The sequence below is a fragment of the Geotrypetes seraphini genome, chromosome 15 (assembly GCF_902459505.1).
Source record: "Geotrypetes seraphini chromosome 15, aGeoSer1.1, whole genome shotgun sequence".
Taxonomy (NCBI): domain Eukaryota; kingdom Metazoa; phylum Chordata; class Amphibia; order Gymnophiona; family Dermophiidae; genus Geotrypetes; species Geotrypetes seraphini.
In genome coordinates this window covers 8,016,362-8,038,360 of record NC_047098.1, presented here as the reverse complement: position 1 = coordinate 8,038,360, position 21,999 = coordinate 8,016,362, and the positions used below count along the sequence as shown (strand labels likewise).

Here is a 21,999-nt window from a genome sequence, read left to right as displayed (position 1 = left end):
TGTACAGGAATGGGACAGGAACAGCGACAAAACTCATGGGGACGGGATGGAGAGATTGAGTTCCTGCAGGGACAAATTTGTCCCTGTGTCATTCTCTACTCTTGGTGCTCCCTTCCTTTGTGGGTTTGGGTGCTTGAAGACACCTAGATTCAAGAAGACATGGTACCTGCCCCTTGCCAACATCCTTGAAAAGAGTATGACTCAGAGAGAACTTAGGTATCCTTATAGAACATGGAAGAAAAGGATGGACAGAGATACTGGAATATATGGGGCTGTTTTTGGTAAAGCTTATTAATGGATTTAGCAAGTCCTACCAATTAGGGGCATAAGCATAGCCCGTTCTCATGGTGGCCAATCCAGGTCTCTAGTGCCTTAATCGCACAAGCCTCGAACACTTATGATTTTAAAGTGTTTGAGGCATGTGCAGATGAGGATGAAGCTTGCAGGAATGTGACAGGAAAAGAACTTGCGGGAACGGGCTGGGAAAATGAGTTCTCATGGGGATGGTGAAAAAATGTGTCCCCGTGTCATTCTCTAATCCAGATGTCTCAGTCTGTCCTCATTACTTCCTTTGCTTTCCATGGAAGTAAAACCTTTTCTGGAACCATATGTTCACTGCAGGACTCGTTTTAAAAATTACAGTGTAAGAGAGAGAGACATTTAACAAAAGTTCTTAACAGGTGTTTTCACAGATCTTTCTTGTATGTATTGAAAGGACCATATCTTTGGAAGGTTAAGAAAACTTAGAACAGATGTTCTTTCTCTGAACCTCTGGGAATGAAAGTGCATGCAGTGATAGCAAAGAACCTTGAGCCATTAAAGATATGTGTGGAAAAAAAGCCCAAGTTCCTGTCAACCCATGGGAAAAGAATTGAGATTTATTTCATAAACCTCATGCTTTACAGGCCTGCAAACATTATTGAAATGAAGCAATGGAGAATGGTAAGAAAGATAAATGTTGTTTATTGGCAAACCATCTTTACCATCCTAATCGATCCTTGGTAACAGAGCAGAGGAGGAGAAAATTCCAGTTATCGAAGACAAAATAAAATATGCCTTCTACTCGGACTATAACCATGGATCCAGTTTTAAGGGAAGAACAGCGCAAGTATGTAAGTGGCACATCACCCCCCCCCCCCCCAATCCATTAGATCGTTAGACTGTCTATGGAACTTCAGGAAGGCCGAGAAAACCTTCCTCTTTACTAACCCAGCTCCTTAATGACCTGCGTCTGCACCCCTGACTCGACTCGTAACGTTTATGCCACATAGGTATTTAAACATCTCTCTAGAAACAATACTAACAATAACAGTCTTAAATAAATTACTGCAGCAAAAAAATTATTGCAAAAATGTTATAAGCCAAGTGGTGGAACTATCCTTTGAAAAACCATTTAAGTAAAGTGGAGAAAAAAGCCTCAACTAATTTTATATGTAGACGGCAACCCAATGAGTTTTTTTTTAGCCGTTCTTACTCTATCATAGGCAAAAAAAAAAAACCTCCACTACTTCTCTAAATGAAATCTTTCAAAATAGGAAAATATTTCACCACTGTGCACAGGGATAGTTCCACCACTTGGCTTATAACATTTTTGCAACAATTTTTTTGCTGCAGTAATTTATTTAGACATCTCTATCATATCTCCCGTCTTCTGCCTTTCCTCCAAAGTATACCGATTGAGATCTTTAGGTCTATTCCCATACACCTTATGAAGAAGACCACGCACCATTTTAGTAGCTTTCTTCTGGACCAGCTCCATCCTTTTTATCTTTTTGAAGGTGCGGCCTACAGAATTGTATACAGTATTCGAAATGAGTTCAATACCTCCTTTTTCCTACTGGCCATACCTCTCCCTATGCAACCTAGCATCCTAGCTTTTGCCGTCACCTTTTCAACCTGTTTGGCCACCTTAAGATCATCGCATACAATCACACCCAAGTCCCGCTCTTCCGTCGTGCACATAAGTTCTTCACCCCCTAAACTACCATTCCCTCTGGTTTTTGCAGCCCAAATGTATGACTTTGCATTTCATAACATTACATTTTAGCTGCCAAATTTCAGGCCAAGCTTCACCAGGTCTTTCTTCAAGTTATTCACACCATCTGGTGTGTCTACTCTGCAGATTTTGGTATCATCCGCAAAGAGACAAATCTTACCCAGGGATGTGCAAATGTTGATCAGTTAATTCATTTAGTTAGTTTTATAGGCCGTCCTCCCCAGAATGGGTTACAAGGATATGTACACAGACGTCATAGGATGCTACAGAGAATTGAAGGCGGCCTTCAGAATTGTACACGATATTCTAAATGAGGTCTCACCAGAGTCTTATACAGGGGCATCAATACCTCCTTTTTCCTACTGGCCATACCTCTCCCTATGCAACCTAGCATCCTTTTAGCTTTCGCCGCCACCTTAAGACACACCCAAGTCCTGCTTTTCTATCATGCACATAAGTTCTTCACCCCCAAAACTGTACCATTCCCTTGGGATTTTGCAGCCCAAATGCATGATCTTGCATTTCTTAGGTGCCATATTCCAGAGCATCCTTCAAGCAATGAGAATAGTGTCTGAAAACTGCCATTACACAAATAGGCCTAGATTCTGTATATGGTACTGAAAAATTGGCTCAGTAAAAAAACATAAACCTAAGTTGGGCGCTCCAAGTTGAGGCGCTGTTTGGCACTAGGATTCACCCCAAATTTTAGGCCTGAGGATTTATACCAAATTAGGCGCAGTTTGGTCTTATTCTGTCACCCTGGGCACAGATTCCAGGAAGACCCCTGTCTTATTATCCCTCTCCCTTTGCTATGTCCCCTTTTTTGGGTCTGCACAGAAAAATGTACGTGCGTATCTTTATGGAATTGCAACTATAAAGATGGGCACATCAATTTCAGTCAGTGTCAACCAGTGCCGATAACTGCTTGTGCTAATTGGTTCATTCAGCAATTAATTGGATGCGCTCCCCAAATTTGGGTGTCAGGTCAAAAGCGCGCCGGGACAAAGGCGTGCGCAGACAATTGAGCGCAGTGCGGAGGCGTGCGCCGCAGAAAATGACTGTTTTTAGGGCTCCGACGGGGGAAGGCGTGGGGAGAACCCCCCACTTTACTTAATAGAGATCACGCCACATTGTGGGGGGTTTGGGGGGTTGTAACCCCCCACATTTTACTGAAAACTTCACTTTTTCCCTGTTTTTAGGGAAAAAGTTAAGTTTACAGTAAAATGTGGAGGGTTACAACACCCCAAACCCCCCACAACGCTGGCGCGATCTCTATTAAGTAAACTGGGGAGGGCTCCCCAACAAATCCCCCCGTCGGAGCCCCTAAAAACTGTAATTTTCTTCAGCACGCGCCTCTGTCTTGCGCTCAGTTGTTGGCACGCGCCTTTGTCTTTTGCGGGGTTGTCTATGAACCCCAAATTTGTGCATGCAATTTTGAGCGCCATATTATGGAATTCGAGGGATAGTGTCAAGCATTCACCACAGTGACCAGATATTCAGTGGCAGCCACTATTTGGGTAATGGCTGTTGAATATCGGGGTTTGGGAGGGTGGAATCATTTTTAGCTTCCAAAGAAAGTGCCTTTACAACTAGGGGCCCCTTGTATCGAGCTGGGCTAGAGCTTTTTAGGGCAGTAAATGCTCTGACACAGAATTCCTATGAGTGTCGGAGCACTTACCTTGTCAGCCTGCGCTAAAAAACTTCTAGCGCAGTTTGATAAAAGGGGGAGGGAGGGGCCTGTGCATTCTTTTTTACGTTATCAATACAGGTTAATTATTCTTTCTTAACCTTACTGTCAGTGTTGAAATGTTTGTTAATGTGTTGCTTGCACAAGGACAGTTGCGGCTTCTTATCCCTTGCCGTCTGGCTAATAGTCATGGTTGTCCTTGGCCTGAGACCAGAAATGTGTAGGAAGCCTATATATACACACCTGGGAAGACTTAGGTCTCCAGGATCTGCATTCGGAATCTCACAATGTTCAAGTGGCTTCTTGTTGCTGTGCTGGTGGGCTGCGGTAAGTTTCTCCCCATTCAGTTCCTTCCGAAGGCTTTCAGGCCAAGATTCCTTTTAGCAGTGTAGCTGGAGATCTGTGGAAACTCCAATACCCTCGGCAAACTACTTGATGCACAAACTATATTACCTGTGAATGTTAAATTAGAATGTGAAGTTTAATTTAGGAAGTACAAACTGTACTAGGTAATACCAGTGTAACCCTTCTGACTAATTATTACTATGTAACTCGTTTCGACCAATTATTATGTACGTTATCTTGAAACCCGTTTTGAGCTTTCTGGGGAAGATGGGCTTTAAAACGAATAAAATAAATAAATGTAGAAAATGAAACAAAGAAACATGATGGCAGATAAAAGCCAAATGGCCCATCCAGTCAACCCATCTGCAGTAACCATTATCTCTTTCTCTCTCTGACTAACATAGTAACATAGTAGATGACAGCAGATAAAGACCCGAATGGTCCATCCAGTCTGCCCAACCTGATTCAATTTAAATATTTTTAATTTTTTCTTCTTAGCTATTTCTGGGCAAGAATCCAAAGCTCTACCCAGTACTGTGCTTGGGTTCCAACTGCCGAAATCTCTGTTAAATCCTACTCCAGCCCATCTACACCCTCCCAGCCATTGAAGCCCTCCCCAGCCCATCCTCCCCCAAATGGCCATACACAGACACAGACCGTGCAAGTCTGCCCAGCGCTGGCCCCAGTTCAACATTTCATATTATTTTCTGATTCTAGATCTTCTGTGTTCATCCCACGCTTCTTTGAACTCAGTCACAGTTTTCCTCTCCACCACCTCTCTCGGGAGCGCATTCCAGGCATCCACCACCCTCTCCGTAAAGTAGAATTTCCTAACATTGCCTTTGAATCTACCACCCCTCAACCTCAAATTATCCCTCAAGAGATCCCACGTGCCTATCCCAGGGCCTTTTGAATTCAGACAGTCTCTGTCTCCACTACTTCTTCTGGAAGACTGTTCCACACATCTACCACCCTTTCTGTAAAAAAAAGTATTTCCTTAGATTACTCCAGAGCCTTTCTCCTCTTAAATTCATCATATGCCCTGTCATTGCAGAGTTTCCTTTCAAATGAAAGAGACTCAACTCATGCACATTTATATTACATAGGTATTTAAACATCTCTATCATATCTCCCTTCGCCCGTCTTTCCTCCAAAGTATACAGAGATCTTTACGCCTTATGATGAAGACCATTCTGAAATTCAGGAAATCAATAACAAATTAAGTAAAGTTCACGATTGGCTAAATTCCAATAAACTTTCATTAAGCATCTCAAAAACTAATACTCTTCTGTTCCCCGGTAAAGAGGGAGCTAAATTAATCTCCCCAATTATCATCGACAATATACCACTCATAACAACTTCAACTATAAAAATCTTAGGGGTCCTTATAGATAACAAGCTTACTTTCCGACCGCAAATAAGTGCTCTGGTTAAAAACTGTTTTTACAAACTAAGAATGATTCGATCATTGACCCCTTTTCTTGAAACCAGTTCTCTCAACATTTTGATCCATTCTCTCATAATTTCAAAAATAGATTATTGCAATTCGCTTTTAAAAGGTATATATCACAAAGATTTGAAACGTCTGCAACTAATTCAAAATACGGCAATTAAGTTAATCTACAGAGCAACAAAGTATGACCACGTTACTCCTCTGTTAAAAGATGCCCACTGGTTACCTATCTCACACAGGATAACTTACAAAATTGCCCTTTTGACATTTAAAACTATGCAGACTAATTCCCCAGCTTTTATTGATCGAATATTAATTCCCTATGATCCACCAAGATCTTTAAGATCCATAACCCAATCCAATTTAAATATCCCCTCATTAAAAATAATCGGTACACGTCGAACCTCTATTTTCTCTGTAACAGCCCCTACTATTTGGAATGCTCTTCCGCTTTATCTAAAAACAGAAAATAATTTAAAAACGTTTAAAAGTAGCTTAAAATGTTTCCTTTTTAATGATGCTTTTAATTGAAGTTATTATTTCATTATTTTTTTTTTTTTCTCTTTCTCTTCTTTTCTTTTCTCTTTTCTCTCCTTCTTTTTTCTCCATTAAGTCCTGCCCTTTTGTTTTTTTCCCTTAATGTCTCTCTCATTTACTATAATTATTGTATTTCCTCCCTTTTTCCTTCATGTATCGTTTGTTAGTGCGTCCTTATTTAACCTAGTACGTGTTGTAGTTCGTCTAATAATTTTGTATTTTCGTTTTTTTTTAAAAAAGTTTGTTTTAATGGTAATTCTGTTTGTTACAATGTTATTTTATCAAGTGCTTTGTACAACGCTTTGCAGAATCGATAAAGCGTTTAATCAAGAAACTAAATAAACAATAAACAATAAACCACATACCATTTTAGTAACTTTCCTCTGGACTGACTCCATCCTATCGCACAATGCAGAAAGCAAGGGCTAGTTCCAGGAAAATGGGGTTTGCCTGGGATAAATATTTGAGAGATCACTTTGTAGCTTACATCTGAGAAAACGAAGTGGTTAATAATAAAACACCGTCCCACCATATGACGTCTATAGCGATATTTAGATTTTCTGTTTGGCAGTTCTGGTTCTCTAGTAGGAGCTTCTAAGTCTTCTGAAAAGTGACTTCATTGTTGTGGAAAGTTAGGGTGATTATTTTTAAAAACTGCAATGTACAGGAGATGGTCTCCAATCTATTTTTGTGGAATTTATACAAAAATTAAACAAAATAGCACCCTCTACAGAACCCGTCATTTCAAAATGAGAATGAGGGTGGTAAGAGTAGAAAGGGAACCATTCGTTCTTCTCAAAATGAGATCTGATCCTTCTAAACACTGAACGTATTACAGGAAATGGATTCTCAGACAAGTGGAATAGTTTGGCAAAGCACAAGAAAAGGGTGAGTTTAGATAGTAGTAAGTGGGCTAATGCATATTTATTGGGAAAATCCTGAAAACCTGACTGGATTCTGGCCCTCGAGGACTGCAGTTGCCCACCGCTGATCTATACTGACCTACCTTTACTAGGACCCTATCGAATGTTCATGTCTAACTTTCCATTATAACTTCCTGGGTAATTGATCCAACCTCTTGTAATGCAATTCGACCTTAAACTGAATAGGTAAAGGCGGAACAGAAAACCTGATTAACATAACATTTTGGGGTGTAGCCACCTCCACGTCTTCCTCCTTCCCCTCAAGGAAAGATACATCAACTAATTGAAGCTTGACGATTTGATTGCTTTTAACACCTTGGCCTTATGTTTCAAACTGTTTTGCAGCCTACAGCTGTGGCGTACCAGCTGTTGAGCCCATTATGTCCAGGGTGGTGGGAGGAGAAGATGTGAGACCCCACAGCTATCCCTGGCAGGTAAAATGAAGAGCCCTTATTTCAAACATTTTGCTCCTTAACAAAGAAAAATACAGGATTAATGCTCATGTCTTTTCTTGTAATTACAGATCTCTCTTCAATATGCCAAAGACAACAAGTGGGGCCACACTTGTGGCGGAACCCTAATTGCCACCAACTGGGTCTTGACCGCTGCTCACTGCATCAGGTGATGATCTCTACTGCCAACAGGGAGAGGCCACGCCAACTTCTCTAAAAGCATTTGAGGGTCAATATTCAAAAGAGCTGTTGGTCTCCACCTAGCAGCAGCCACTGAAAATTTCCACTAACTGCTCTAGCGCTATCTGTACAGTACAAGGGTGAAGTGAGGAAGAAGCAAAGGCAGAGTGAGGCCATCTCACTCTTCAGTCCAGACAGAGCCATTTGCACCCATTCTCTGTTAGCTATCCATTTAAGACAAGAAAATGCTCAATATTGCTGCAACTCGTACAAATGCTATGGTTAGTGGTCTCTATGGGTATTTAACATCAAGACCTGTCCAGAGTAGGGTTACCATATGGTTCCAGAAAAAAGAGGACGGATTGAAACATCCGGGTTTTACTTCCATTGAAAGCAATGGGAGGAAGGAGGACAGACTGAGACATCCGGGTTTTACTTTCATTGTAAGCAATGGAAGTAAAACCTGGATGTCCTCCTTTTTCTGGAGCGGGTCTAGGGGTCCGGATTTTTTTGGTTTGGAAAATCTGGTAAACCTAGGGTAGAGGACTGAGAAAAGGCTTAGGTGTGTGATGTCATCGTGTCTTCCAGCCGCGGTCCTGAGCCTCCTATTACCACCGGTGGCCCACAGTTCGCAATAGTTAATGCAGAGATTTTTCAATTAGTTACCATGTTGCAATTTTTGTAATTATCATGTGGCAATGGCACATTTGTACCACACTAGAGTAAAAGGGCCCTAGTGTACACTAAGAATCAAACAAACGAAACCCAACGATATTCTTTTAAAACCAACATTAAATCGATTGGAAAAAGAGACCCACTTTTTTTAATATATCCCCTGAAAGAAGTAGAGGCCTAGCCTAACTGGACAAAGCCCTTCGTTACTCATTTTCCAGCTGCCAAGTCCATCAGTTGTGATAACGAATGTGATTGGTGGATCGTGTGGTGACAGATGAGGGTATTTCTCAAGGAATTGGGACACTGTTACCTAGAATGATCCTTTTTGTGCTGAACCTCCGGAGTAAAAAGAGAAACTGAGTCTGATTTTCACTTCATTCTGATCCTTTGTTGTTGCTCTTGGTTTTGTTTTGTTTTTAATTTAGTAATACGCTGACTTACCGCGTTGCCCTGGGAAAACACAATCTCCTGGAAGAGGAAGCTGGATCGGTCATAATTACTCCAGAGAAGATCATTGTCCATGAAAAGTGGAATACCCTTTTTATTGTGTAAGTCTACTGACCTCTTTTTTGAGTTACAGTGAATGCATCACAGAAGCTGGGCTGGATCAACCATTAGGCAGCCTCTGGGGGGCAGCAGAGAGCAATTGCTCTCAAAGCAAGACAATAGGTTCTGAGAGCTACACAAATTCACTGACCCATCTGTGCACACTTTTACTGGCAGGAAGGCTGGTTTCTAAATAGCCTATTTACCTGAGTAAATGATGTCTGTAAATTTTCCTTATTGGGGGTAGTTTTATAGAGCCAGTATTACATACAGAAGTTGTATAAAATTATGCAGCCACATGTTTGTGTAAAATGTGGGTGAACAGAAAGAGGATATCTGCTTGTACATGGTCTGTGCATAGGAGTTCCCAGAGACTTAATTTGGGCAGATTTTATTAAATACATACTGCTAGATTCACTAAAGACACCGATCGTGTCCCAACCACTTTGTGACCGGATTGTTCCCTGACCCCATTCACTAACCTTGGTGCCGATCAACCTCTGATCCGATCCGCGCATGCAAAGTAGGCAGTCAGCGATTCACTAAACAAAATCTGAAACACCGACTGGGCTGGCCAATCAACACAGAAGTGATAGCCTTCTGGCGACGCAAGCAGCAAAACCTAACCACTCCATCTCCAACCTGTTGACGGCAACGGGCGATTTCAAAACTTTTCGAAAAGAAATCAAAACTCTGCTTTTCAAAAAATTTATCCAGACATCTTAACCCAACCCTTCCCCCTCCTCCTAGATAAATTCTCCCCCAAAACCTCCACTTAAATAATCTCTTCCTCCCCAAAACGCCAACCAAGTATTCAGATCCCTGAAATGTAACGTAATCTTATTTGTACTCTAACTGTAATCTATTTTTTATATCACACAGTAACGTACAGTCAATTTAATATCCAATTTGCAAGTTCTTCCGGAATTAATCCAGCTACCTCTCCTCCCTTGTAACCAAAAAAACCCCAAAACAAAACAAAAAAAAAAACCAAAACTGTTGTAACTTCACTGGAAATGTCCAGTTAGCTCTTTTGTAATCCGCCTTGAACTGCAAGGTATAGGCGGAATAGAAGTCTCTAATGTAATGTAATGTAAGCGACTGCTGGGGACCAGTCGCTCATGTCCTTTCTGACTGCCGTCTCCTGCTCTCTGCTGCCTGGATCAGTAAATTGTCTGCCCCGATTCTCCTGCTCTCTGCCCAAACTGCCCTTCCCTGCAGTGCAAGCCCGTGGTTTTAACCTGTGGGTTTAAAGCGGGTTAAAACCACGGGCTCGCAAAGTAAAAGCAAATGTACAAAGTTAAGTAAAAGTTAAATAAAAAAATAAAAAAAAAATTTGCAGCTCTGTAAGCATGTGTAGACCATCTACAGCAGGGGTGTCAAAGTCCCTCCTCAAGGGTCGCAATCCAGTCTGATTTTCAGGATTTCCCCAATGAATATGCATGAGATCTATTTGCATGCACTGCTTTCATTGTATGCTAATAGATCTCATGCATATTCATTGGGGAAATCCCGACTGGATTGTGGAGGGACTGTGAAGATGGTCTGCATATGCGTCGGGATCGCTATTCATTGATGCTATAAAGGGTGTTCCAAGACGGGCACCTTTTATAGACTAGAGTGCAATGCCAAGATCCGCACTCAACTTTGGTCACAAGGCGTTATGTCAACTAAAACCAGGTGCAAATCCCAGTGCACAAGTTGGGTGCACTATTCTATAAGGGAAAAGGAATGGGACATATACTGCCTTTGTGTGGCTACACATTCAAAGCAGTGGCTGGGTAGGTGACTTGTCCAGGGCCAGAGGGAGCAGTGCTGGGATTTGATCCTGCAACCTCAGGGTGCTGAGACAGCAGCCCTACCACTAGGCCACTCCTCTGTAACACTTTGTTCCTTTTATGGAAATGCCCTCTGACCTGCCCAGGCCCCTCCCATGGTCACTCCCCCCTTTGCAGATCTACACAGAAACACTTAGGGCCATTCTAGTAAGGGGTGCCTGTGTTTTCTGCGGTTTCTGCCCAATTTTGGTGTCTTGCCTCTATTAGCTCACATTTTATAACAAGGAGTTTGGCAATTAGGGGGAAAAAACCCCCAAAGCTTTTGGAGCTGCAAAGTGTAGGACTGTTTTTTTACTTATTCCTTATTTATTAAAGCCCTTGCATTTCCAGCTCTGTTCTCTCACCACCAAGCCGCATGATGTGACTGAGGTTTACATTTGGAAAGTGGGACAGGCAGATTTGTTTGGGACTTTGAGAAATTCAGAAAGTACGCTTCTCTCTTCTCTTGACTGGTAATCTCGGCACATTCTGCTTTTTCTTTCAGAAACGACATTGCCCTCATCAAACTTTCCCAACACGTGGAGCTGTCCGACACCATCCAGCCAGCCTGCTTGCCCGCTAACCAAGCCCTGTTGGCCAACAATTACCCCTGCTTTGTCACCGGATGGGGGCGCATCAAAAGTAAGGCTGAGCTTCTCCAAATTCCTCGTAGGCTCGTGTCCTACAAAAAGGACAAAAATATATATATGTAGCTGCCATGATAACTAATCAAGACCCAGATGCTCTAAAATCGCTGTTAAAATCCTGCGGGATGCTATGGTCCTGGTAAATTGGCCGATTTCAGGTTTATTAAAAATTTGATATACTGCCTTATCAGATATCAAAGCGGTTTTACAGAGTTTAAAAAAAACAAAACCCCCATTAAAAACAATTATTAATACAGCAACAAAAATATCAACTGACAAACAATGACTTCCTGGTACAAAGGGAAGCTGGGAAGAACTACAATATTTAGATAGCAAAGAGCAGGAAGGACAAACGAGATTCACAGAATAGTTTACGTCAGTGTGTCGCAAACTGTGTGCCACGGCACACCAGGGTGCCTCCTGAGATTTCAGGCGTGGCGAGGAAGAAAATCATCCTCGCGGCGAGAGGCACGTCCTGTAGGAAGTCAACTGGTGCAGAGGACTCTCCTCCTGGCCGGCGTCTCTCCTTCTCCGCCAGCACCTCCCAGATTCCTCTACCGAAGCGGGTCACGTCCACATGGGCCTACAGGACGAGAGGCACGTCCTGTAGGAAGTCAACCGGTGCAGAGGACTCTCCTCCTGGCCGGCGTCTCTCCTCCGCCAGCACCTCCCAGATTCCTCTACCGAAGCGGGTCACGTCCAGATGGGCCTACAGGATGGGCCTACAGGACGAGAGGCACGTCCTGTAGGAAGTCAACCGGTGCAGAGGACTCTCCTCCTGGCCGGCGTCTCTCCTTCTCCGCCAGCACCTCCCGGATTCCTCTACTGAAGCGGGTTGCGGCCAGATGGGCATCCACGCATTTCCGGGTGCACTGGATTTAGCGTGCCGCTGGCTGGAAAGTTTGCGAGACACTGGTCCACTGGTCTATGCATGAATGTGCGAATGCGCATGAGCATCAATCATAGGAGCGCGTGATAGGTGCATGTCATAATGGGAGGGGCAAAATGCAAAAACATTTTTTTTTACAGTACTTCGGCGGGACCAATGCTTCCCTCATGCAATTGGCAGCCCCCATCCAAATATGATGAACTACCTCGCTTGCAATGGGCAGCCTAAGCTTTGATGCATGTGGCTGAGACGCACCTTCAACACGTGCGCCCGAGTCGCGTTTTTAAAACTACTGGCACCCACGGACCAGCTTGTGATTCTGTAGCATTAAAAGCTGGCACTTCATTTTGTGCATCAACAGGTGATGTCAGAGCATCGCTGAGAGCGTTAATTTTAATATTAATGACCTCATGTACGTAGCAGAGTTGGAGGCTGGTAGGTAGCACTGAAAAAACGGCGGTGAGCCATTGTATACATCGGTAGGTAAAATGCTTCAATGCTGAATCAGCAAGATCTGGTTTAGCGTCGATCGTTAAAGGCGCGGTGAGTTTAAAGCATCTGGGCCAGAATTGTGGCGGAGCCCACCTGCTCTGCAATTTGTAATCCCGCTGCTTCTACCCCTGCTATTCGCTGCCGGACGTACTCAGCGCTGTAAAGACAATCCCTGCTCGATAGAGCTTACAATCTACTCAATACAGACTAATAGGGATTAGGGAACCTTGCTGCACCTGTAAATCCCAGTTACCCTGCTGATGTGCTCCCGGCTTTATCGCCTTGCTTTCCTGCAACTTTCGAAGGAGCTGCCTGCAGCGGAAGAGCGTAAGATTGATTTTTGTACATGGCGTTTGTCTCCATTTCAGCCAACGGCCCCATTGCTGACAACCTGCAACAGGCCTTGCTGCCGGTGGTCGACCATGCAACCTGCACCCAGAAGGACTGGTGGGGCGGCCAAGTGAAACCCACCATGGTTTGCGCTGGAGGAGATGGCGTTGTTTCTGGATGCAATGTAAGCATGTTAGCAGCTAAGAAATGCAAAAAAAATGGGGCCAACAGCACATACAGGGGACAGCATGAGCTAGTGCTCCTCACTCTGAAGTTGCTTCTTCTCCTTTCTCACCAGCATCCTTTCAAGCCAGGAGGCACATTGGGAATCAATATTCAAAGCAATTTAACCACTAGAAATAGCTCCTGGCCAGTTAAATTACTTGGGGGAGGTAGGGGAGAGTTAGCAGACATCTGGGAAAACCGGACATGTCCTCTTTTTCAGAGGACAGTCCAGGTGCCTGGAGGGATTTCCAAAACCCGGCAGTTTGGCCAGGTTTTGGAAGGCTCTGAGCTCGGGGGGGGGGGGGGGGGCAGTATTTAACCAGCTAGTGCTACTGAATATCGCAACTGTGGGCAGAGTCAGCTCTTCACTGCTTAAGTCAGGGGTAGGGAACTCCAGTCCTCGAGAACTATATTCCAGTCGAGTTTTCAGGATTTCCCCAATGAATATGCATTGAAAGCAGTGCATGCGCATAGATCTCATGCATATTGATTGGGGAAATCCTGAAAACCCAACTGGATTGCGGCCCTCGGGGACCGGCATTTGACACCCCTGGCCTAGACGATCTAGGCACCTAACTTAATTATTTAAAAACCTTAACCTCTACTGAGAGCAAGCACTTAACTTCATTAGACATAGCCGGCTGCATAAACTCAGACGTTCAATGCCAGTGTCTGGACATGGCCTGGTATTGATATATCTGGGAATAATGCCGGGGGGGGGAGGGGAGACGACACTGAATATCTATCCTTGGAAGATAAAGAAAATCTGTAGGGACGGGGAATAAGCTGAGTGCTGCCTTCCCTTCCAGTGTTAATGCTAGGTAGGAAGAAGGGGATGGTGGAAGGGTCATTCCTCCAGTCAACGGGACCCAGCAAGACTGGGAGACTGGGCATCAAAATGGCAGATGATGCTTAACGTGAACAAGTGCAAAAGGCGGGCTTTCGGCCTCAATTGAACGCCTAGATTAGCTATGGCAGGCCTAAGTGTAATCGAGTAAATGTTGGGTATGGATATACCTGGTTATGTTAGCGCTCTATGAAAAGATAGCAAGGATGTTGAGTTCAGATGTCTATCTCGTGTCGTGACAGGGCGACTCTGGAGGTCCACTGAACTGCCAGGGAGAAAATGGTGCTTGGGAAGTACACGGCATTGTGAGCTTCGGTTCCGGGTTGAGCTGCAACTACGCTAAGAAGCCAACCGTCTTCACTCGGGTGTCCGGCTACATCGATTGGATAGATGAGGTAAGCAGACCAATCCAAGCTTCTCTCAGTCAAGCCACAGCCGTGCACCTACAAAGCTGGCACAAGCATCAGGTAGCTTTGCTAATGAATGTGGCCAACCCTACTGGAGCGAATGGCTTATTGTTTGAGGTGCAGAGGGAGATCCACTTCCATTAATTTCAACTACAAAAATTTTAGGCGTTTTAATCGACAATAAGCTAACATTCCGTCCTCAAATAAGTGCAATAGTAAAAAGTTGTTATTATAAACTAAGAATGATTAGATCACTGGTCCCTCTTTTAGATACTAATTCCCTTAACATTCTGATTCATTCACTAGTAATTTCAAAAATGGATTATTGTAACTCTTTACTAAATGGTATCTTTCATAAAGATTTAAAACGCTTGCAACTTATTCAAAATACGGCCATTAAAATAATCTCGGGAGCAAAAAAATACGATCATGTTACCCCTCTGCTTCAAAAGGCCCACTGGTTGCCAGTCTCTCATAGGGTAACTTATAAAATCGCACTTCTGGCATTTAAAACAACACAGACCAACACACCAGCTTTCATAGATAGACTTCTGATTCCTTACGACCCCCCAAGAACCTTAAGATCCATCTCTCAATACAACCTTAACGTTCCCTCTTTAAAAATCATTGGCACGCGTCGCACCTCTACGTTTTCTGTTACAGCCCCTACAATTTGGAACGCTCTCCCTTTGTATATAAAAATGGAAAAAAACTTAAAAAATTTTAAAAGCAACTTAAAGTGCTTTCTTTTTAATGATGCTTTTAATTGAACTTCTTTTTCTTAACTATTAATTTTACTGCTCCCCAGTTCCTAAGTGTTCTTCCCTTATATGTTTCTCACTTTTCTATTTCAAGTGTATTTCTTCCCCCTTTTCCTTATGTTTAATGGCCTAAGGGTCAACATTTACCCAGTTTGTACGGTCTGTTGTCTTGTATTTTTACTATAAGAAAGTATGTTTAATTGTCATTTTAGATAAATGTAAATACTTTTCGTCATTTTTGTTAAATGTAAATATTTTTTATTCTGTACAACGCTTTGTAGTAACGAAAAGGCGTTTAATCAAAAATTGAATAAACTATAAACTATAAACTATAAACTATCTATCAAAAGACCCTAAGTCCATCAAGTTGCATGCTTCCCAACTAAGACTGCACATACTCGATTGTTCCCCTCGACCCTGAGGGAAAAAAACGTTGTTTGAAACATGCATGTCGGGAGAGGTGGCATTGATGAACATTTGAGAGCTAACCTCGAAGCTAAGAAGCTAAGTAATAAGATTAAATTAGAAGAAAAAGACATTAAGTAAGGAAACTAAAATGAAATACAATGAAGAAATAGTTATGGAAATTAAGAATAAGTATGAAATTAAATAAATTTTAGAGTTTTGAGTAAATAAACAATAAAGTGGACTGATGAAGACAAGAGATTGCTGGGCATTAGTGATGGTCCACTTGATATCCAAAGGTCCATACAAATGAAAAAATTAAGAATTAACATAGGGGTACAGATAGAAGTGGAGGTAGGTTACAGGAATAGTCAGAAACCACTTTACAGGACGTGGACCTGATGGGCCGCCGCGGGAGCGGACCGCTGGGCACGATGGACCTCTGGTCTGACCCAGTGGAGGCAGCTTCTTATGTTCTTATATTTTTAAGTGTATGTTAGTATTAGACCAATGATCTTTTTACAGTGTATATGGGGCCGCAATGTGTAAACAGGCACTGTATAGCTTTATAAGATTAGAGATTTAAAAAGAGTACAGAGAATAGTTAGTGATTTAGAGAGAAGTGATTAAGTCCCAAATACTGGAAACAGCTCATGAAAGAAATCTGTGGGTATTCTAGAGCATGTCAGAGAAGTAATTGTCATTAAAATTATATGAATCTTAGCAAACCACAGGATACTCAGTTGTATACCTTATTAAATCAACTTTCAACTCAAGTATTTATTTATTGTGAAGTGAAATGCTCAGACCACCAACCATAGTGCAGAGGATGCCATTGGGACCATCATAGCCGACAAGATATATGATTTACAAATATTTTTTATTGTATAACTGATCTGTGTTGACTTCTTCTTGGCAGAAGGCGGGAGGGGGGGGGATGACGGACACTATTATATTATTTGTGTCACCTGAACCATTACAATAGAGGTCTTTGGGAGGCTTTTATAGATTATATAAGAAAAATTTGAGCAAAGAAATATCTTAGAAGTGGTCTCGCCTATTTTATTGGCATGCGGGACCTGTAGAAAGTTAATCCAGGAGCACTTAGTGTCTCCTAAATTCTGCATTAATTAACATGTGGAAACCCTAATGCACTAGTAAGATTAAGGCTTCCATGCTCGTGCTCTGCCAATGCCACACCCCTAGGGAAAAATTCAAACAATGCAAGATTTAGCACAGTGCCCTGCAAACCTTTTGGCACCGGGGCACACGAAACCTAGCGCTGCAGCCGGAAGGCACCCGGAAGTGCGCAGGCGTTGACGCAATGACATCATGAGCACGTGCAGGCACGGAGGCCCTCCGGCTAGACCCTGAACGTGCGAGAGGCACGTCCTGTGAGCAGTCAGCCGGCACCTCTCCTCCTTGTCGGCGTCTCGCAGCACAAGGCGTGCGATACACTGATTTAGCACATGGAAACAGGAAAAATACCACAAAAGCTGGAACGCATTTGTCTAGTAACCTGTTTTCCACTAAGGCCCGTATTCTATAAAAGACGCTTTAAGTTAGATACCCTACCATTAGCATTTTATAGCGTCGGAACTTTTACCCCTATGGATGGCAATAAAAAACGCTAATGCGGCTTCATAGAAGAGGGGAGGGTTAATTGGTAAAGCCATTTAAAAATAGTTTAAACAAAACTAATGAAGGCACCTATAGGAGCCTAGAAAAACAGCGCCTTCATCGCATCTAGGGAGGCAGCTTAGAACGCCTAAGGCCGCAGTAGGTGTGGCTAGTGCCGGAAATGACATTAGGCGTTCTATGGCGCCTCTACAGATGCGATTCTCGTCAAAGGTAGGCGCCGTAAATGTAGACCTTTAAAACTCTGGCGCCTACCCTTTGAAGAAAGCCACGATTCTGTAAACGGCACGGTTGCGTGGTTGGCACGCGTTCGGCGACCGCTTTTTAGGGTGGCCGTCGATAACGGCACCGTTTACAGAATCCGGCCCTAACTGCACATTAAAGCCCCGGTTCTATAACAGATGCCTAAATTTCAGGCCGGTGTAGGGTTACCAGAAGTCCGGATTTCCCCGGACATGTCCTCCTTTTGAGAACATGTCCGGTGGGGTGGGGGGGTGGGGGGGGAGTCCGGACGACTTTTCAAAACCTGGCATTCTGTCCGGGTTTTGAAAAGAGCCTTCTCTAAATTGCGTCGGGCAGGGGGTGGAGCTAGGGTGGGGCTGGGGTGTAATGGGGTGGGGATAGGTGGAACTGGATGGGCCTGGGGGCGGGCCTAGGGGGATCCTGATTTTGCTATAGTAAAATAGGCAACCCTAGATAGGTGCCTGTCCCAAAGTAGACATGGTTAGGGGTGGATTGTGTACGAATTGTGGGCGTGTTTTGCGTATATGTACCTAAAGTGTACTTAGGCGCCTAAATAGGGTCTGTCTAAGTTAAGGACGATTCTATAAATGGTGCTGTGCACCACGTTCCCTCCGCACCTATGTCCTGGGCGCTATTTATAGAGTTGGGGGCCTAAGGGCTTAATGATCTTTATTTTTAAAAAGCCCCTCAATTAGAAAAAGAGTCTGTATCAAATTCTTTTTGGTTTCTTAAATAATGGGTTTCTAAAGCAGATGGTTAGTCTCGTTAGGGCAATTAGTAAAGTGACGGAACTCTTGAGAAGCCAAAGCCTCCTGGAAGAAAATGAGAAGTCAGTCCTGGTTGCCTGAGTGCGTGACGTAGTTGTTACAGCTACAGCCTGAGCACCCTGGGGTTGTGGGTTCAAACCCACGCTGCTCCTTGTGGCCCTGGGCAAGTCACTTAATCCCCCCATTGACCCAGGTACATTAGATTATGAGCTCACTAGGACAGACAGGGAAAATGCTTGAGTAGCTGAATAAACTCATGTAAACCGTTCTGAGCGCCCCTGGGAGAACAATATAGAAAATTGAATAAATAAAGTGTGAAAAGTTTCAGCCTCTGATAAGTAGAGTTGGTATTGTGACATCATAATGCCTCAACCACCAATAAGAGCCAACCTCATCAGTGATGTCATAATGGCTTGACTGTCTTATACTTGGCTCACTTTTACTACATTTTGATTCTAGAGTGGCGCAGTGGTTAAAGCTACAGCCTCAGCACCCTGAGGTTGTGGGTTCAAACCCACATTGTTCCTTGTGACCCTGGGCAAGTCACTTAATCCCCCTTTGCCCCAGGTACATTAAATAGATTGTGAGCTCACAAGGACAGACAGGGAAAAATGCTTGAGTATCTGAATAAATTCATGTAAAGCATTCTGAATTCCCTTGGGAGAATGGTATAGAAAATTGAATAAATAAATACATTTTTTTAATGTGGAGGTTATTAATACTGTTTCTCCTTCTATGACAGAAAATCGCTTCTAACTGAAGGGTCAAATCAGTGATGTCACCCCGTCTGTGAAAAGAAGACTGTGCAGATGATTCCAATAAAAATGTATTGAATCAATGACTTTGTTGCAAATACTCTTTTATTTTAAAGTGTATACTTTCCAGAAACCTTTCTCTCACAATACCGAGGGCAGAAGGAACCCCCCCCCCTCATAATAATGAAAAAAAAAAAAATCCTAAAATACGTATAAAATTGAATAGTCAGAGATATCATAGCATATCAGTAAGCACCAAAACTAAAATAAACTATTTAAAAAATTGTTCTCACATGCCCTCCGTTGTCCCTTCAGATTCAGACAGAAAAGTTCAGATTCTAGTATTTTTGCTTAAACTTGATTTGGGAGCGAACGATCGCTGTTGATGTGTCCATCGGTCCGGGTAACACTGTTTGGACCTTCACATGAACTTCCTAAAATAAAGTCCTCTCTTTCAATGACATCATGTGGGACTAAGCACTGCTCACAAGATAGTAAGGGGATATCTGAGGAAGTGACGTCAAGCAAGAAAAAAGAATCCCATCAAAACTCAAAAGCAAAAATCAAGAAACGAGCAATATAGGTTAGGATGGGATTGTACAAAAAGAGGGAACTACCTCACGTTTCAGACAGCGAGCAAAACACAAACGTGGCTTAATCAGGCTCGAGGAATGGGCTTCGACATGGCAGATAAGGTTCAGTGTGGACAAGTGTAAAGTGAAGCATGTTGGTAACAAAAATCTCATGCACGAATACAGGATGTCCGGGGCTAAGACAGGGACTTAGGAGTTCTGATCGACAAGTCGATGAAGCCGTCCATGCAATGTGTGGCGGTGGCGAAAAGGGCAAACAGAATGCTAGGAATGATAAAGAAGGGGATCACGAACAGATCGGAGAGGGTTATCATGCCGCTGTACCGAGCAATGGTGCGCCCTCACCTGGAGTACTGCGTCCAGCACTGGTCGCCGTACATGAAGAAGGACATGGTACTCGAAAGGGTCCAGAGAAGAGCGACTAAGATGGTTAAGGGGTTGGAGGAGCTGCCGTACAGCGAAAGATTAGAGAAACTGGGTCACTTCTCCCTCGAACAGAGGAGATTGAGAGGGGACATGATCAAAACATTCAAGGTACTGAAGGGAATAGACTTAGTAGATAAAGACAGGTTGTTCACCCTCTCCAAGGTAGGGAGAACGAGAGGGCACTCTCTAAAGTTGAAAGGGGATAGATTCCGTACAAACGTAAGGAAGTTCTTCTTCACCCAGAGAGTGGTGGAAAACTGGAACGCTCTTCCGGAGGCTGTTATAGAGGAAAACACCCTCCAGGGATTCAAATAGGGGAGAACACCCTCCAGGGATTCAATGTAAGGAAGTATTCCTTCACCCAGAGAGTGGTGGGAAACTGGAACACTCTTCCGGAGTCTGTCATAGGGGAAAACACCCTCCAGGGATTCAAGACAAAGACAAGTTGATAATGAACAAGGAGGTACACTGGTAGGACTAGTCTCAGATAAGTTGCTGGTCTTTGACCAGAGGGCCACCGCATGAGTGGACTGCTGGGCATGATGGACCACTGGTCTGACCCAGCAGCGGCAATTGTTATGTTCTTATATTGCCACCGGATGAGAGATGAGTGCAGTGGTCTCTGGTAGAGGAGAAGCGAAAAACGTGACATCTGAAATCATCTTTTTAACAAACAAGGCATCAATGTTAGCTGTTTCACTAAACCAAGAACACAATCAGCCCGAGAGTGAGTCTGTTTAAGTGTTAACATCCTATACAGCGTTGTCATGTAGGATTAAGGCGTTGTCCAACAGTTCTGCACGAGGGCAGGTGGTACAGCACAAATGACTTACAATGCCGTGCATTCACAGTGTGTCCCTCACGAATTGGATGACACACAAGACAACCCGGGAGACTAGTTTGAAGGACGTTAACAGCTAAACAGTTTGTACTTGTACTTTGTCACAATGCTGTGGCGGGATAATTGATTTATATACTGTATATACGTCACAGTTCAACTTGGTTTACAAATGCAAAGAAAGCCGGAGAACCCTGGCGAATTGATAACAAGGTGTAAGGAATTTACTAAACAAATAAGTCTTCAGCTGACATCTAAAATGCATACAACAGGAAGAGCCCACAATCGTAGTGAAGAAATCCAGCCCACCGCGGGCAGCATGAAAGGCGAGCGAGCTTTCCGCCACTGCCGATCGTTTCCTACCCTTAATAACTGGGTCCACAAAAGGATTGGCCGATCTTGTTAAACAAGGCGCTGAGAAATCAAATTGGGCCAGAAAATATACATACCTTGTAATAATAACTTTATTTTTATATACCGCAATACCACAAACAGTTCAGAGCGGTTTACAGAAGAAGAGACTGCATACAGACAACGATATTACAAAAAACTTTCATAATTACATTAGCATGCTAAGATTAATCAAATTTTTCCTGGAAGTGTTTTAGAAGTACATCATGATAGAAATGGAGTCAGGGAAATTTGTCAAAGAGATGAGTTTTGATTGACTTCCTAAAAGTTTGGTAAGAAAGTGTAGAAGAAACAGCCAAATTTAGCACCCTCTATGTTGATATCTTTGCACGCACGCACGCACACACACACTTGGAGAGCTTCACATACTCATATGCATAGAGCTGGTGGCGTGACGAGGCTAGGAGATGCTTGGGGCGGTGGCGTCCCCCTCCTCCGCCTCTCTGCCCCCCCACCTGCTCCTTCCCTGCTCTCTCTCTCCTTCCCTGCCCCATACCACTTTTGCACCCTCCCTGCCCCCCTCCCCGTACTTCTTTAAATCTTCACCCATGCGAGAAGCTTCTCTGGCCTGCTGCTCACACTGGTGTTGGCTTCTCATCTGACATCAGTTCCTGGCCCCGGAAGTGATTTTAGAGCGGGGCCAGTGCAAGCAGCAGGCCGGAGGAGTTGATTGCATTGGCAACGATCTAAAGAGGTCCAGGGAGGTGGGGGGGG

The 21,999-nt window shown here is 43.5% G+C and overlaps 1 protein-coding gene across 5 annotated transcripts in view; it reads left to right on the top strand.

The window, feature by feature from the left end:
- Positions 1-21,999, top strand: part of CTRC (chymotrypsin C) — a 55,274-nt gene that overhangs the window by 28,470 nt on the left and 4,805 nt on the right. For 4 of the 5 annotated variants that reach the window (XM_033922124.1, XM_033922123.1, XM_033922122.1 and 1 more), the window contains 8 exons: positions 906-1,112; positions 7,287-7,375; positions 7,465-7,562; positions 8,674-8,796; positions 11,117-11,253; positions 13,008-13,153; positions 14,284-14,436; positions 19,005-19,088. In XM_033922124.1, coding sequence (XP_033778015.1) covers positions 7,322-7,375; positions 7,465-7,562; positions 8,674-8,796; positions 11,117-11,253; positions 13,008-13,153; positions 14,284-14,436; positions 19,005-19,022 — 729 coding nt within the window. In that variant the 5' untranslated portion in view covers positions 906-1,112; positions 7,287-7,321 and the 3' untranslated portion in view covers positions 19,023-19,088. The remainder of the gene's footprint in view (positions 1-905; positions 1,113-7,286; positions 7,376-7,464; positions 7,563-8,673; positions 8,797-11,116; positions 11,254-13,007; positions 13,154-14,283; positions 14,437-19,004; positions 19,089-21,999) is intronic. The other variant, XM_033922126.1, reaches the window with a different exon arrangement.